Below are 17,999 nucleotides of genomic sequence, written 5' to 3'. Positions count from 1 at the left end.
ATACCAGCAGGTCAGCTGTACCTCCCTCCACTGTCTCGCTTCTCAGGACCTTCTGCTGGCTATGCGGGGTGAGGGAGACAGAGGAGAAAGGTGCTGATATCAGGGAATCCCCCTCCCTCTACTGCTGTACCCCATCTCTATGGGAGGGGACATGACAGGGCTTGGGATCCAGGGAGCTTTCTGGCAGCTGTTGTTATGTGTGAATGTGCTCAGCATACTTAAAGGGGCAGTATGAATCTCTGTCACTCTCACACCGTATGTGTCTGTCAGACCAACACACTCTGTCTTTCACACTCACCTCCTGACACATCACTTACTTGTGTTGCTGTTACTTCTTTCAAATTAAGTTATTTCAGGTTTTTGACTGATCTGTGCATTTCATCATTTTATTCTCCTATGTTTAAATGTAATTGAGTAGTGAGTTCTAAAATGCCTAGCCTGTTGTGGAAGGAGTAATTAATCCCGATGGAAATTTGTGTGTGTGTGTGTGTGTGTGTGTACTGGTGCTCCACATTACCTCAATATTGGTGCATATAACAAAATTCATTCTCTCTAATTTTCCCATCCATGTGTGGAAAACTGACCAGGAGTCTCCTGGGAGCTCCTGCAGCCGAACTGGGAGATCAGCCACTAGCAGTTCAGCACAACAGTGGAGCTAAGGGAGACTCCCTCCAGCCCCAGCCCTGCACCACTCCTCGAAACATCTGAAATGTCCTTGCGACTCCTTAGGGAGCTGGAGCAGGGAGTCTCGACACGCTGTCTTTGCCAGCAGACACTGCCTCCACCGCTTCCATTGGCCAGAAATGGGGAACCATGGCCAATGAAAGGTGTGGGGGAGGGGGAGTGCCTGTGGACAGGGAGCAGCACACAGAGCCACCTGTCCCTCCTCCCTCAGAAATGCTGCTGGACATGCCAGATGCTTTTGGGAGCAGCGCAGGCCCAGAGTGGGGGTGAGCCTGCCCTACTCCCCAAGAAGCCACCTGAGGTAAGCTGCATCCAGCCAAAGCCTGCATCCTGAAACCCCGCTCCAGCCCTGAACCCCCACCTGCATGCCAAACCCCTGCTCAGCCCGGAGCCCCTCCCACATTCTGAACCTTTTGGCCCAAGACCAGAGCCTGCACCACCCGCACTCCTCCCCCCCGCCCCAACCAGATGAAAATGAGTGAGGAACAGGTGCAGAGATGATCCCTCTTAAAATAAGGGATAAGGGACCTTTCGGAAAAGGCTTTATTTTCCAAAAGATATGCGTCTAGACTGGCACTTTTTTCTGGCAAAGCTCTGAGCCGGAAAAAAGCGGCAGCCATTTTTATGCAAGTGAAGCAGGGGGGAATTTAAATCCCCGCTTCATTTGCAATTGCGATGTGTCTAATTTGCATCCCTTTTATGGAAAAGGGATGCAGTCGAGACACAGCCCTTGACTTTAGCAAGGCTTTTGATACGGTCTCCCACAATATTCTTGCCAGCAAGCTAAGGGAATGTGGATTGGATAAATGGACAGTGAGATGGATAGAAAAATGGCTAAAAGGCCGGGCCCAGCGGGTAGTGATCAACGGCTCAATGTCAGGATGGCGGTCGGTTTCTAGCAGAGTGCCCCAAGGTTCGGTTCTAGGACCGGTTTTCTTCAATATCTTTATTAATGACCTGGATGAGGGGATGGATTGCACCCTCAGCAAGTTTGCAGATGACACTAAGCTAGGGGGAGAAGTAGATACGCTTAAGGGCAGAGATAGGGTCCAGAGTAACTTAGAAAAATTGGAGGATTGGGTCACAAGAAATATGATGAGGTTCAACAAGGACAAGTGCAGAGTCCTGCACTTGGGATGGAAGAATCCCAAGCATAGTTACAAGCTGGGGACCAACCAGTTAAGTAGTAGTTCTGCAGAAAAGGACCTCCGGGTTACAGTGGATGAGAAGCTGGATATGAGTCAACAGTGTGCCCTCGTAGCCAAGAAGGCTAATGGCATATTAGGTTGCATTAAGAGGAGCATTGCCAGCAGATCCAGAGATGTCATCATTCCCCTTTATTCGGCTTTGGTGAGGCCACATCTGGAGTATTGTGTCCAGTTCTGGGCCCCCCACTACAAAACAAAATGCATTGGAGAGGGTCCAGGGGAGGGCAACCAAAATGTTTAGGGGGCTGGAGCATATGACCTATGTGGAGAGGCTGAGGGACTTGGGTCTGGTTAGTCTGCAGAAGCGAAGAGTGAGGGGGGATTTGATAGCAGCCTTCAACTTCCTGAAGGGAGGTCCAAAGAGGATGGAGAGAGGCTGTTCTCAGCAGTGACAGATGGCAGAACAAGGAGCAATGGTCTCAAGTTGTGGTGGAAGAGGTCCAGGTTGGATATTAGGAAAAACTATTTCACTAGGAGGGTAGTAAAGCACTGGAATGGGTTACCTAGGGCAGTAGTGGAGTCTCCATCCCTAGAGGTGTTTAAGTCTTGGCTTGACAAAGCCCTGGCTGGGTTGATTTAGTTGGGATTGGTCCTGCCTAGAGCAGGGGGCTGGACTTGATAACCTTCTGAGGTCTCTTCCAGTTCTATGGTCCTATGATTCTATGGAACAGAGTGAGAGGACAGGGTCTCAGAAAAAGGGTGGTGAAGGAGGTGGGAATGGGGAATTTGAGGTAGATCCTGTATTGCACTTAAATTCAAAGTGATTTTCTGCTTAAAAAGGCTGGAGACCACTATTCTACATGGTATTTCACTGTATTTATACTTCATGCTTTGTTACTGTCAATTGTTTGGAACAGGTGTGCTGATATTGGTTTGGTCCACCTTATGCCTGTTCAGCACTGAGTACACTTCACAGCATATATAAAAACAAAGTGCCACATCTAATATGCATTACAATCCAAAATTGGCATGCTCCAAATCACTGATTTCCCAGGACAATTTTGTCATCTTGGTTTGCAAATAAAGGGCATTCAGCTTTTTCAAGCACGTTTCTTCTGTTTGTTAAGATAGTTCCAAAATAATAATATCCTTTGTGATATTTGTTCTTTCTTTATTTGCTTTTACAAAAGATAAATGCAGAACAAACAGAAACAGGGCCATAAGATTATAATGAACCAGTCCTGCTCCAAAGATTCAATGCCTCCCTTTTCATAGTCCTCTCCACAAAAGTTATATCGCTTTCACTGATTTCAAGAAACTATCTAAAGCAGTTTGACTCCATTGGGCCAGCTGACTGATTCAATTTCAGAACTCTGTCCCTTCTGGGCATGAAAGAACTGCAGATGGGTTGGTAGGACTGGGAAGGCACTACCTAAAGCTCCAATCCTATAATGAGTGCCAGAAAATTGGATCCCTGCCTATGTGCAGAATACATTGCAGAATCAGGGCATACATCAGCAAAATGAAAGAGTGAGCAGTAGTATATCTCCACTCAACCTTCATCCAGACACCACCACTTCTTTTCTGAACAAAATGTAGCTGTTATACACCTACCAGGAGCCTCTTTCTTCACTGTGCTGCCTAAATAACAATTCTGGAATTCAAAACACCCGCTTGACTGCGGGATAATAAACCCAAAAAGACAAAAGAGCAATAAAGAAGCTATCAGGAAGGAAAAAGAGAAGGCAAGTATTTCTGTTAATCAAATTAGTGGCATTTTATAAAGTATTATTTTTTATCAAAGTAGCTAATCCATATTTTAATTTACATGAAATTAATTGTCAATGCTGCCAGCATGCTCAGTAGAAAATGAAAGTGACTGCTGCTGTCAATGTTATTTCTTAGATTTTTCTTGATGTTAATTGCTTCTTAGATCTACCATCACATCCCTCCTTTGGGTATTGTACTGCTGTATCAGGTTTTGTTAGTAAGTGTTTGCTTTCCTTTTTATGATGGGGTCAAAGAAATGCAACCTCCTAAGCTAAATGAAACCAAAAGGAAGAGAGTGTGTTTTGTCAAGGAAAGCAGGAGAGCTTAAACATTTCACTATTCAAGTTCATGGTTCTCTATGTAGGTAAGCCAGAAGATAGCTGTGGAAAGGTAAGGAAGTTCTGCGTTGCTATGGTCCTTAACCCAGTTAATTTTTTGTTTTTCTTCATTTAAATCATTGCTCTGGGTTGAAGATTAGGGATTCATTTTGTAGGCTGCCCTGGGGAGAGAAGACTATTCCAGCCCTCACTCACTGCAGCAGCTTTGGGCCAGATGAGAAATGTCTTTCCATGGCTACTGCAGCTCCAGCAGGCACAGCTGGGGAGGGGTGCATGTCCCCCAGCTGGGGCAGGTTCATCTGCACCCTGCGCTCCCCAGCCAGAGTGAGGAACGTAGCAAATTGTGCACTTTCTCCTCCTTGTGTCCTGATGAAGGGGAACAGCCAGCAATGTTCCCATAAGAACTGGGGAGGGCTTCAGCTCCCCTTGCCCTCTCTAAATGGTGGAAGACCAGATGAAGTGAAGAAACTAGGTGGAAGGCTTGGAGCTGGGACAGTCCCAGATGGGGGAAGGTGGAGGGAGAGCGGGGTCGCACTCCCAGCCAGCCCTTTTCACCTGCCTGGTGATTCTGTCTCTTTTCTGTATGGTTTTATGTGAAACAATCCCATTCCAGTCACACCCCATTTTCCTGGCACAACCAAATCATTACCTTGCATCCCCCCTTGCTAACCTCCTAGGGTCACTATACAGCAGGGGTCTGCAACCTATGGCTCTAGAGCCAAATATGGCTCAGTATGGAACCAAATATGGTTCTTTTCATTCCCAAAATGCATGCAACTTTTGAAATTAAAATGAAAAATTCATTCAAAATTTTAAAAATGTGGAATTACTCATGTGCTTGAACCTGAATTTGACCAGTTATGATGTAAACATCAAAGAAATGTGCAAAAAGATGAAAAAGCAGAAGTCCCATTAAATAAAGTCTGAGTACAGTGTTTCATTTATGCTTTTATTAATCATCATGTTAATTATCAATAATATTATATTGTACATTTTCAGCCATGCAAATAGACATTCTTATATGGATCTTTGTTGACCATTTGTTCTGAATTTTAATGTAGTTTGGCTCTTTGGTTGAAATGGTTGCTGACCCCTGTTATACAGTATAACTATCCCTACTTTCCATCCTATATCCCCTGCTGTCCCCATGCCCTCCTTTTCCATTTTATGAGACGCAATCCCATTCCAGGCACATCCCATTTTCCTGACACAACCAAATCCTGAACTTGCATTACGTTATGATAAGAGGAAGCTGTACACCAAATTTGGTAGTTCTACCTCTTACAATTTAGGAGGAGTTCTTGAACAGACAGAGAGACAGGCAGACAAATTCTCTCAAACATATAGTAAATGTATGCCTCATATTTTGGCACATCATGTTCACAAATCATAATGGTGATTTCATAAATCTAGTCCCTATTTTTCTTTAGCATAACTCAGCTTTTCCAAGGGAAACCCATCCTGTACTTGTTTTCTCAAAAAACAGAAGTGCCAGTGAGTTCAATGGAGCTTATTCCAAAATTAGATGCACTCTAAGCACAACCTTCAAAATTTTTTTTTCTCTCTAGCATAGATACATAACCATTTAAAATCCTTGGGAATTTGTTCTGAAAAACATCTGTGTACTGCTGCCAACAGATGTTGTCATAATGATGATTAAAATGCAATGGAAATATTATAATCCAGTGAGTCATAAAAGGAGCACATTCAAAATTCAATTGCACTGAGTATGAGATGAGGGTTGGGGGAGAATCAGAGATACACCATGCTACTGAGCAAGAAGAGGAGAGATATAGAGTGGCAAGGAAGAAAGTAGAAAGAGACATTAGGGTTAGGAGACCTGGTTTACAAATCTAATTAAGAGACAGAGTTAAAATGGTGATGGATCTGCTATATGAATAAACTAGGCCACAGGGCCCTTGGCAGCAGAACATCCACCTGTAGGAGGCTGCTCAAACAGTACCATCCAAATGAGAACAGCACATGAGAGAAGGTGTGTGCCTCAGGTAGCCAGGAAATGCATCAATTCTGTATCTCTCCAGAGATGCCTCAGCTACCAGGGTTCCAATAGAGCTCAGGGGTAACATTTACAAGGGTGTAAGGGGCTGTCGCCTCTCCTCCCAAAGTCTGAACCTCTGAATTTAATACTTGAGGTCTACTTAAAGCGCATGCTCTAGCCTCAGACCCAGCTCTTAACTGCAACAGAGCTTGTGCTGCTTCCAGCTTTGCATTTGGAACAGAATTTGTTTCTAAACAGAGGAAGGCAGCGTGATTAAAATAACAAAAGGCTTATCATTCAAGTAATTGAAAGATCATTAGATGATCACAAAAACATTGCCAGGTATTCCACTTAAAAGATAGGAAACAAAGGGTAGGAATAAATAATGGGGTGTGCCAGAGGTCTGTACTGGGATCAGTACTATTCAATGTATTCATAAATGATCTTGAAAAGGGGTAAACAGTAAAGTGGCAAATTTGCAGATGATACAAAATTACTTAAAATAATTAAGACTGAAGTTGACTTAAAGGAGTTACAAAGGGATGTCAAAAAATTGGGTGATTGAATTCCATCTGTCATTGTGTTGCCCAATGTGAATAAATGCAAAATAATGCACATGGAAAAATATAGTCCCAACTATACATACAAAAGTAGCTGATACTACTCAAAAAAGCCATCTTGGAATCACTGTGGATAATTCTCAGAAAATATTTGTTCAAGGTATAGTGGTAATCTAAAAAGCTAACAGAATATTGTGACTCATTAGGAAAGGAACAGATAGTAAGGCAGAAAACATCATATTGCTCTATATAAAATCATGGTACACTGACATCTTGAATCCTGCATGCAGAACTGGTCACCCCCATTTAAAAAAGATATATTAGATTTGGAAAAGATACAGAGAAGGGCAACAGAAATTATTAGGGATAAGGAACAGCTTCCATATGAGGAGAGATTTAAAAGACTGGGGGTATGTCTACACTTGCAGCCTACTTCGGAATAGGGCTGCAAATGTAGGCATTCGGAATTGCAAATCAAACCTAGGATTTAAATATCTCGCACTTGATTTGCATCTTCCCGGCCAGGGCGCCATTTTTTTTTTTTTTTAAATTTACAAGCCCGGAATAACTACACTGTTTAAACCTGTTAAACCTCATTGCAGGAGAAATAACAGGTAGTTCGAAATAGGGCTTTATTTCGAACGCCCGTTTCACTGCCGCGTGTAGACACGGGCAGTTATTCCGGGCTTATAAATTTCAAAAAATGGCGCCCGGCCGGGAAGATGTAAAGCAAGCGCGGGATATTTAAATCCCGGGCTTGATTCGCAATTCCGAATGCCTAAATTTGCAGCACTATTCCGAAATAGGCTGCAAGTGTACACATACCCTGGGACTTTTCAGCTTGGAAACAAAATGACTAAAGATTGTTAGAGGTTTATAAAATCATGAATGGTGTGGAAGAATTGAATAAGGAAATGTTATTTACTTCTTCACTAACATGACACAAGAAGGTCACCCAATTACATTTATACACAGAAGATTAAAGCAAACAAAAGAAAGTATTTTTTCATGGTCAATCTGTGGCACACTTTGCCAGGGGATGGTGGAAAGGGCCAAACTATAATAGAGTTCCAATAAGTACAAAGTAAGTTCAAGGAGGATAGGTCCATCAATGACTACTAGCCAGAATGGGCAGGGATGGTGTCCCTAGCTTATGTTTGTCAGAAAATGGAAATGGATGACATGGGATAGATCACTCGATGATTTCCTCTTCTGTTGATTCCTTCTGAAGCACCTGGCATTGAACACTGTTAGACAACAGGTTACGGGGATAGATGGACCATTGGTTTGACCCTGTATGGCCATTCTGATGTTCTTATTATGTAGAACCCAGATGTATCTGCCCCCTGATGTAAACCACTAGACCCCATTCCCTGCTCAGAGGTGAGATAGTGCCCAGGAGCCCTGACAATGTCTCTCTCTCTCCACAGAACTAGTAACAAAATAAGCGTATTAAAATGTTAAGCCTAACCAGTGTCCCTTAGGTGACTTGCCACAAGATGTCAGAATATGTTTGTATTAGAGCTGAGAGGCTCTGACATTTATTTACTTTTCCTTCTTTTCTACAGGAATTTGATAGAGTGCTTCTTGTCAGCTAATTGCTAAGTAATCTGCCAAAAAACTAGAGTTTGTAAGTGCCTTAGTAGCCCCTGAAAAGATGTGATGTGCGTATTGGGTAGGACACATAGGGTCAGTTCCCTCCCCTCGTCCCTCCCCCAATTTGCTGCTTGGCTTGAAGTAAAAGCATGCTCAGTAACACTGCTAAAGCCACTGTTCTTTGTCCTCACCCCCACTCGAGTGGCATGCACAGGTCCCCCCTACGAGAATCTGAAATGGAGTGCCTGATGGATCCCTCTGAGTACACTACAGCTGGCAGAAGTGACATCATTCACTACCATGGGAGACTGCCAGAAGCAGAACAAACAGGATCAAGGAAGCAGATCCTGCTTGAGGAGGGGCAGAACCCTGCAGATAGGACGGGACGGGAGCAAGAAGTGTCAGAGTGATCAGAAAGCTGTCTGAGGATTAGAATGATATTTTTGATAGGTGTTCCAAAAGAAACAGAAGTGTCTCTTCATCCATCGGGGCAGCCCACCCTGACCTTCATCGTAGGGGGTAAACTCTGGCTTCACTGATGACAGTGGCAAAATCCCTATTGATTTTCCATTAGGGAAGGATTTCCCTTTAGAGGTGGGTTTTGTTAGTTGATGACTGTGATTTTATATTCTAGTTGCATTTATCTGTGTTTTTAAAAAGCAAGATGTAATTGTAGCCACTGGAGTCCATGTAAATTGACCCATCCATTTGTAACCCCTGCTCCTCTCTTATAATAGCAGTGCTGCTGCTGAATCGAATTGTGGGGCTGTGAGCAACATGACCACACCATCCTGGTTAAATAACGCAGCCTTTCATGATGCTTCACAGTATTTCTGTCTGTGTGCTCCAATAACTCTAGGAAGGCCAGTGCTGAGCCAAGCCCCCCAGGCAGCAGGAATGCCATACTGTATGTCAGGAGGTGCCAAATTGTGGTTCATTCACAATATGTTTGACTGAAAGCCAACTCATGTTCTGTCTTTCCTCTCAGAAAGCGCTCCCTGATAGCGTCCACAATTGCTCCTCTTCCTCCCTGTCCTTTCAAAGCCAGTCAAGTAGCAATTAATTCTAAGATTGTTATTTTTGAGTGCATTTTAGTTTGTGTGATGCTGCAATTTGAGCATAGCCCTGTATGCTTCACTATGATTCAGCAAAAATGGCAGCCGCAGGGAATCACTAGTCATCCCCAGTGCAAGTTAGGACTGCTCTGGGGCAGAGACCTTACACTAATGGGGATCAGGCACAATGGAGCTCCACTCTACCATGCCGTTGAAATACTCTCTCCTTCTACTTGTAGGGATGCTAGACAGCATGTAATTGAATAGTTGTGTAACCGCACCACATTTTAGTGGTTAGATGACTTTGATAGTACCCAGGGGCACGGTCAGCAGCCAGTGCGCTCCTGGCCCCATTCCCAGCAAGTCCCCTGTCACCCCATTCTGCTTCCTGTCTGTCAGAGGCAGCACCACAGGGTGGCAGGCAGGAGCTAGTCCGCAAGGGGAGCCAGTTTAAAAACCTCCCAGCAGCAGGCAGCAGTGGAGGTGCCAGAGGGCTCCCCAAGCCCTGAGCCTCTGTCCATGGGGAGCTCAGCCCCCTGCAGAGAGGGGCTGCTGCTTCTGTATCAGTCTGCATGGGGAACTGATTTATAACCTGGCTCCCCTCATGGACCGGATCCCACGATAGAGGCAGCAGTACAAGGAAGGTGGCAGGCAAATCCGATGCTCATGAGCATCCAGCTTAAAAGCTGGCTCTGCACAGGCACCAGCTCCCACCTCCCGCCCTTGCTGCCTTTGATACCGAGGCAGTGGGGGGGGGGGGGGAATGTGTATCGCTGACAGGATTAACCAGTAAGGCCAGGCTTATACGTTGACATCCCTATCCCCTTGCACTGGAGTTGGCTACTGAAGGAGCTATCTCCCTCTGAACACTAGCCAATTTCCTCTCATGTTGCCAAACACTACTGTCACAATTAGCATTCCCCTGGGCCACTTCAAGTATCCAGCCCTGTGAGGTACAGTCAGCTTACTCACTATATAATGTGAGCAGCCCAAGGAATCAGCAGGCTTTATTCTGCTATTGTTAATGTCACCAAGCTCCACCCATCCCAATATCATTATTGTTTCCATAGCAACTGAAATACTTTAGATGGAAGAAACAGAAAGAGAGAGAGAGAGAGGAAGGATAGAGACTACCAAATTTTAAGCACCAGCAAAACATAAAATGATATTGCGGTGTGATTGGGGAGATCACCCCTCACCTCTGCATCTTCTTCTGTGAGGTCCTCCGCACCTGAAAACCCTCTGACCATTCCTCCACCTTCTCTTCCCTTGGATTGTAACTACAGATGCACACTGTGATGGTCCCCCAGGCTTTATGAACATTAGCTTATGAATACAAATTTGGGGTACGTCTACACTACAGCGCTAGTTCGAACTAACTTAGTTCGAATTAGTTAATTCGAACTAAGCTAGTTCGAACTAGCGCATCTAGAACTAAAAACTAGTTCGAACTAGCGTTTTGCTAGTTCGAACTAGCGCGTCCACACTGATTGGACGCAGGGGGGCATTTAAGGGCAGCTGAAACCGGTTCTGGCAGGGCATCAGGTCAGCAGTTGCTTTGTGTGGCTGCTGTCTGAGGCTATCTGAGGCTCGTGCTTAAAGGGACCCCCCTGGACAGCCAGTTCTCAGCTTTTCCTGCTTGCTTGCCAACCTCGCCGAGGGACAGCAAAGCGTCGGTCTCTGTGCCCGTCTGTGTCGGTGCTTCCCTTCGGGGGGGCCGCCGCAGGTGGCAACATGGAGCCACGGCTCGCCCTGCACCTTCTGGTGCACGTTCTGGACTTGCTGCTGCAAGCCTGCCAGCAATGGCTCGAGGCTGCCTGGCACCACCTGGGGAACGTCAGCCCCCTGCCTCTCCGCCTGGCCGCCCTGGGGGCCGTGGAGGAGCCGCGGCGGCGCCCCGGCACCGGCGTGCCCCGCCGCATCTGGCGTCTGGACACCAGCAGCGACTGGTGGGACCGCATCGTCCTGGAGCGCTGGGACGACCGACAGTGGACCCAGAACTTTAGGATGAGGAGGGACACCTTCCTGGAGCTCTGCGAGTGGCTCGCCCCTGCCCTGCAAAGAAGGGACACTCGCATGAGGCCCGCCATCCCCCTCCAGAAGCGGGTGGCCATCGCCCTCTGGAAGCTCTCCACGCCGGACAGCTACCGATCCGTCGGGAACCAGTTCGGCGTGGGGAGATCCACTGTCGGAGCAGTGCTCATGCAGGTACGGCGCTCGTCGGCCACCGAGCCGGGGGGGAGGGGGGCTGCGAGGAGGGGATGGGCCGCCCCAGGGACAAAGGGGGGGGCGGGAGGAGGCGAAAGCGCCCCGCACCGGAGGGGTCGGGCTGTCCCGGCCGTACTACACGCCGCCAGGGGGGTTGCTTCCGGGAGTGGGGCGCGGGGCACTGCCAGGGCACGCACGCTCCCAGCCACCCGGGCGCCCCACTGATTGACGCTTTGCTGTGTCTCTCTCCGCAGGTGGTCAAGGCCATCAACCGGGTGCTGCTCCGCAGGGTGGTCCGCCTCGCCAACCCGGATGCCGTCATCCGGGGATTCGGCGCCCTCGGCTTCCCCAACTGCGGGGGGGCCATCGACGGGACGCACATCCCCATCCGTGCCCCGGAACACCAGGCGTCCCGGTACGTGAACCGCAAGGGGTACTTCTCCGTCATCCTGCAGGCCGTATGTGACCACCGGGGACAGTTGACGGACATAAATGTGGGCTGGTCCGGCAAAGCACACGACGCCCGGGTGTACCGGAACTCCTCCGTGTGCCAGCGGCTGCAGGACGGGACCTTCTTCCCCGACCGCCACATCAGGGTCGGGGACGTGGACATGCCCGTCTGCCTGGTGGGGGATGCCGCCTACCCACTGCAGCCCTGGCTCATGAAGCCCTACACGGGACACCTCAATCCCTCCCGCCAGGCCTTCAATAACAGGCTGAGCAGGGCCCGCATCGTGGTGGAGGGGGCCTTCGGGCGACTGAAAGCCCGCTTTCGATGCCTCCTCACCCGTCTGGACCTGGCCGAGCACAACATCCCTCCCGTGGTGGCGGCATGTTGTGTGCTCCACAATTTGTGTGAGCGGAAGGGGGAGGCTTTCTTGCCAGCCTGGATGGCTGAGGCTGACCGCATGGCTGGACACTACGGTCAGCCCCGCACCGCCGCCGTCCGGGAAGCCCAGCGGGGGGCCATCCGGATCCGGGAAGCCCTGCGGGAGAGCTTCCAGGTGGAGGAGGAGGAGGACTGACCTCTCCCTGCATGCCCCACCGGGGCCTTCTTCCACCCTACCCCCCCCTTCCCCTTTCCCCTCCCTACCTACTGTCAAATAAAGACACCTGTTTTTCCAACAAAAACGTCTGTTTATTTCACAGAACTGGGGTGGGGGAGGGAGGAATGAAGGTGGGAGAAGGGAGGGGGAAACCTGGGACGAGGGAGCTGGAAGGGGAGGGGAGGGAAGGGAGGAAGGGAAAGGAAAGCTCAGGGGTGGGAGTCTGGGTGCCTCTCCCGTCTCGCCACACTGCGGGTCCGGGGGCGTCGGTGGGGAATGGTTGTGGAGGGGGGGGCAGAGAGGACAGGGGGTGTGGAGGAAGCAGGAGCGGAAGCAGGAGGAGCAGGAGGAGCAGGGGGAGCAAGAGGGGGAGCAAGAGGGGGAGCAGGGGGAGCAAGAGGGGGAGCAAGAGGGGGAGCAGGGGGAGGAGGAAATGGAAAGCGGTCTAGCAGGCTCTGGAGGTGGCCTCGCAGGGCACGGCCCTGCTCCTCCAGGGCCTCCAGACTCCTCTGGCGCAGCCTGAGGTCCTCCTGGACCCAGTGGTCCTGGAGACGGAGCTGTCGGTCCAGGAACCGGAGATGCCGCCTCTGGTAGTCCTCCTGGTTCCTGGCTGTCCTGCTTGCCCGGGCGCGGGCGGCTGCTGCAGGCGGGGTGGTGCGCCCTGCAGTCCCCGGTGCTGCAGCTGTGGTGCAAGAAGACCAGCGGTCAATTACCCCAGGGGCCCAGGTGTGTGAAACCCAGCTCCCCTCTGCAAGGCCAGGGCCCCTGCAGGATCCCCAGCTGCTGCTCCGTAGTGGGCAAGGCCCAGGCGCACGGTCCCGGGGCTCCCTCTCGCCCCAGCCCCCCGTACACATAAGGGGAACACGAGGGTACTCACAGGTGGATGCCTCCCCGGCCTCTGATGATGCAGGCGAGCGGCTCTGTGGGGTGCCTCGGGGGTCCCGGGTCCTGGGAAGGCTGGCAGCAGGCTCCTGGCTCTCAGAGCCCTCTTCCTCCTCCTCGGTGTCCAGGAGCGGTCCCTCTGCCCCGGGGTCAATCACGTCCCGGGGGGCAGGGACGGCATGAGGCCCCAGGATGCGGTCCAGGGCATGGAAGTGGGGGCAGGCCTCCGGGTCAGCCCCTGGCAGGCAGGCCCGGGAGTAGGACTGCCGCAAGTCTTTAATCTTGCAGCGCACCTGCTCCCGGCTGCGCTGGTGGCCCCTGGCGGCCAGGCTGGCAGCCATGCGTCCATAGACGGCCGCGTTCCGGTGGCTAGTGCGGAGATCGTGGACATTTGAGGCTTCCCCCCAAACCTCGATGAGGTCCACGATCTCCGCACTTGACCAGGCGGGCGCCCGCCTTTTGCGCCCCCGGGCAGGCTCCCGGGAGCCGCCAGGCTGGTCGTGGGGAGCAGTGGAGGGCTGGGAGCCCTCGGATGGCTGGCTCATAGTGTGGCAGGTGCAGGCTGTGCAGGCACGGGTGCTTGCAGCCTTGCAACTGGCACAAAGTGAGTAGCCAGCCCGTGGCCCTTTAAGGGCTCCGGGGCCGGGAGGGGGGCAATAGAGTTTCCCTGGTGTTGGCCAGAGTGGCCACCAGGGAAACCTGGGAAGCCTTAGCCTCCCACTAGTTCGAACTAAAGGGCTACACAGCCCTTAGTTCGAACTAGCTAGTTCGAACTAGGCGTTAGTCCTCGTAAAATGAGGTTTACCTAGTTCGAACTAAGCGCTCCGTTAGTTCGAATTAAGTTCGAACTAACGGAGCGCTAGTGTAGCGCATAGGAAAGTTAGTTCGAACTAACGTCCGTTAGTTCGAACTAACTTTCTAGTGTAGACATACCCATACATAATTTGAAGATGCTTTAAACAAAATACCTCATGTAACCTATAAGTTTTAAATGTTACAATCTGCCAAACCTGTCTATCCTATTTGTGCACATGTACCATTCTTGTATGTGAAGTTAGAAATCTGAAGTGTAAATCTGTTTATAATTTTAAATGTGCTAATAAGAGCCATTACTGGTGCCTTTGAAGCCTAATGACTTGGTGATCACCTCAACAACTTGTAATAATCCTTGTCAATCCTGTGAGCCCAAGAGGTGGTCTGTGCTAGAAAGACATGTGGCCATTACAGCTCATACTGAAATCCATTTTGAATCCAGTGTTTTTCCACAGGAAGCGGGGATGCCAAACAAAAGATTCCCACCCTGGGGGACAAGTCTATTTAAGCCATGGGAAGCTATCAGGTCTTGGTCTTCGGCTGGCTTTTGAAACTTCCTGGCACACTCTATGAGGGGAAAAAAATGTAAAAAGGGCTGGAGACTCAAGTCAGAGTAAAAGATTTTGTCTCTGACTTGAAGATTATGCTTGAAGTAAGAATAGCTCTTTAGAGTAAAAATCTGCATGCAATACATTTCTTAGGCTATGGCTGGACAGCAGCACTATTTTGGGATACCGGAAGTAGCCTGAAATAGCTATTCCACATCTTTAAACATGCTCGTTATTTCAAAATAGATTTCAGAATAACAGGCACACTATTCTGGCATACCTGTAACACTCGTTTCACAACGGTTAAGGGATGTTTCGGAATAGCACTTTATTTTGAAATCTGGCAGCATCAAATTTCAAAATAAGCTATTTTGAAATTAGATCAAAATAAGATATGCAATTTGCATAGCTCTACACTGAGGAGCTATTTCAGGATATCAGAAGTATCCCGAAATAGCTATTCTGTGTCTACTGAAGTAGCCCATTATTTCAAAATAGATTTTGAAATAACAGGCAGCTTATTCCAACAGCCCAGTAACCCTCGTTCTACAAAGGTTAAGGGACATTTTGGAATAGCAAGATATTTTGAAATTTGGAGCTGTGTAGACAGTGCCAAATTACAAAATAAGATATTGTGAAATATACTCGAAATAAGCTATGCAATTTGTGTAGCACAAATTGCAGAGTTTATTTTGAGCTAAGGGTGCTGTGTAGATGCACCCTTAGGCTGTGTCTAGACTAGAAAGAAAAGACAGAAAAAAATACGCAAATTGTGAACTGCAATTTGCATATCTTTTCCCTCTTTTCTTCCTCAACAGGCTTTTCTGACATTTGGCCCATCTACATTGAGGATTACCTGTTGTTTTCCCTCCCTCTGGGGCCTCTGGTATTGGCCACTGCCAGCAGACAGGATACTGGGCTGGATGGACCTTTGGTCTGACACAGTATGGCCGTTCTTATGTTCTTATCTGTCTGTTTTCACTTGCACCCACTTAAATCCTATTGTTTGTACTTAATAAAAACACTATCAGGCCCAGTGTGAATAAATGTTACGTGGGGGGATCAATCACTATGCACATCTCTTTAATTAATAAAGGGAACTTACCTGATGAGCTATCACTGTATAAAACAGCTTTATTTGGGGGGCTTGGGTCTCCTTTGGTGTTGGTTTCCTGGGTGCTGTACCCTACAATTGCATCTTCTCAGAGCTGAAGTGGTTCAGGATCTGCACTGCTCTGCAGGGAGGCGATAACCCCAGCTCTGTGCCTTGTCTGGGGAAGACCAAAGGATCTGACCCATGAGGACAGGATGATGGGGTGCTCCAGACAGCAAGAAGGCAGGCATCAGTGGTAAGATCAGCACACTGGAGAACAGTCCAAAGGGGCATTCTGCAACCACACCCCACCACACAATCCAAGCAAAAGCCTGTTTCACTAGATTTCAGCAATAACAAAAGCAAGCAAAATGCATCAGTTACAGCCAAGTGTCCCCTTTTTCTTTTGAGTTTTGGAAGCTTCATTTAAATCAAAGCAAAATTCAGGTGTGGGTGAACCCAACATGGAATGGAATTCAAAAGGTTAAAATCTACCATCAACCAATTTCACTCAGGTCTCCTTGCTCATAGGTAGTGCTGACAACCCGAAAGGCAATAACAATGTTGCACCTCATCATTACATGTTCTATGCATACCATCTGGTAACGAGCAGAAGATGATTATCACCTCCCACTGCACAGCCAACAGCATAAAGGCCTTGGTCTTACAGATGCATTCAGCTATTGACAGAGATAATTCTCATTAATCTTTCCAGACATTTCCTTCAACAGAAAATCCTTTTATTGGCTTTCTAAATAAGAGTGAACTAGAGGACTGTGATCAAGATGATATTGCAGTGTATTTTTGAATGATGTTGTGAGCTAAAATCTCAAAGACTAAGACAGCAAGTTAAAATGCAATGAATCAAATCAGTATCTCAGTTGTCTGTATAGAAATGCAAGAAGTATGGGGAATAAGCAGGAAGAATTTGAAGTGCTAGTAAATAAACACAACTATGACATAGCTGGTATCACAGAGATTGGTGGGATAATACACACAATTGAAATACTGGTATAGAAGGGAACAGCTTGCTCAGGTAGGATAGGCGGGGAAAAAAGAAAGTGTTGCCTTATATACCGTATTTTAGCGAATATAACCGCGGGTTATATTCATTTTTACAAATCTCACACCCCCCCGTGGGGTATACTTGGGTGCAGGGTATACATTTTTTTTTTACTCACCTGGTGGTGAGCGCTCCCCTGCTCCTTCCCCCGCTGCACAGCCATCAGCCTCCAGGTGGGGGAGCACTCATCTCCCGGTTCCTGTGCAGCCACAGGAAGGGCAGGGGGAGTGCTCCCCCACCTGGAGACTGGAGGCTGGTGGCTGGCGGCTGCGCAGCTGCAGGAAGGGGCAGGGGAGCACTCTCATTCCCCCACCCGGAGATTGTGCGGCTGCATGGGAACCAGGCGGGGTGAGTGCTCCCCTGTCAGGAGGGTGGCTAATTCCCCCCCACACACACAACCCGTAGAAGTCCCCCCCCCCCCCCCCCGGAACAGTTTGAAAAAAATCTTGTATACCCTGTGGGTTATACTTGTGCATGGGGTATACAAGATTTTTTTTACTCAAACTGCAAAAACTGCAGGGTATATTCGGCGCAGGGTACATACAGGTGCGGGGTATATTCGCTAAAAGACGGTTTTAAAAATGTATACTCTTGGACTGAAGTTGAGATGGATGTAGGAGACAGACATGTTGAGAGTCTCTGGGTTAAGTTAAAGAGGGGTAAAAAGCAAGGGTGATGCCATGCTAGGGGTCTACTACAGACCACCTACACAAGTAGAAGAGATGGATGAGGCTTTTTAAACAACTAACAAAATCATCCAAAGCACAGGACTTGGTGGTGATGGGGAACTTAACTATCCAGATATCAGTACAGAAATTAACAGAGCGGAGCACAGATTATCCAACAACTTCTTGGACTGCACTGGAGACCATTTTTTATTTCAGAAGGCTGAGAAAGCTACTAGGGAGGAAGCTGTTCTAGATTTGATTTTAGCAAATAGGGAGGAATTGGCTGAGAATTTGAAAGTGGAAGGCAGCATGGGTGAAAGTGATCATGAAATCAAATAGTTCATGAGTCTAAGGAATGATAGAAGGGAGAACAGCAAAATAAAGACAATTGATTTCAGGAAGGCAGACTTTAGTAAACATAGAGAGGTGGTAGGTAAGATTCCATGGGAAGCAAGACAGAGGTTACGTCTACACTATAGGATTTTTGCGCAAAAACAGGGCCCCTGCCAACCCTGACCACGCTGTAAC

At 48.3% G+C, this 17,999-nt stretch overlaps 2 protein-coding genes across 3 annotated transcripts in view; both read right to left on the bottom strand.

The window, feature by feature from the left end:
• Positions 1–17,999, bottom strand: part of GRID1 (glutamate ionotropic receptor delta type subunit 1) — a 1,054,628-nt gene that overhangs the window by 1,012,199 nt on the left and 24,430 nt on the right. The window lies entirely within an intron of this gene.
• On the bottom strand, positions 12,444–13,831 carry LOC142830330 (uncharacterized). Its single transcript, XM_075934425.1, has 2 exons — positions 13,282–13,831; positions 12,444–13,086 (listed from the first exon to the last, which is right to left on the bottom strand). Exons 1-2 carry the CDS (start codon positions 13,829–13,831, stop codon positions 12,614–12,616), a joined length of 1,023 nt encoding a protein of 340 aa, XP_075790540.1. The 3' UTR covers positions 12,444–12,613.

The sequence above is a fragment of the Pelodiscus sinensis genome, chromosome 8 (assembly GCF_049634645.1).
Source record: "Pelodiscus sinensis isolate JC-2024 chromosome 8, ASM4963464v1, whole genome shotgun sequence".
Taxonomy (NCBI): domain Eukaryota; kingdom Metazoa; phylum Chordata; order Testudines; family Trionychidae; genus Pelodiscus; species Pelodiscus sinensis.
The sequence above is the reverse complement of the archived record's forward strand: the minus strand, read 5'-3'. Positions and strand labels throughout refer to the sequence as shown.

What these genes read in the sequence shown, in the direction of transcription:
- LOC142830330 (XM_075934425.1), bottom strand. Translation starts at nt 13,831, where the DNA reads ATGAGCCAGCCATCCGAGGGCTCCCAGCCCTCCACTGCTCCCCACGAC. An exon ending in GGCCGGGGAGGCATCCACCT is followed by an intron (nt 13,087 to 13,281) that starts GTGAGTACCCTC and finishes CTTGCACCACAG; the next exon opens with CTGCAGCACCGGGGACTGCA.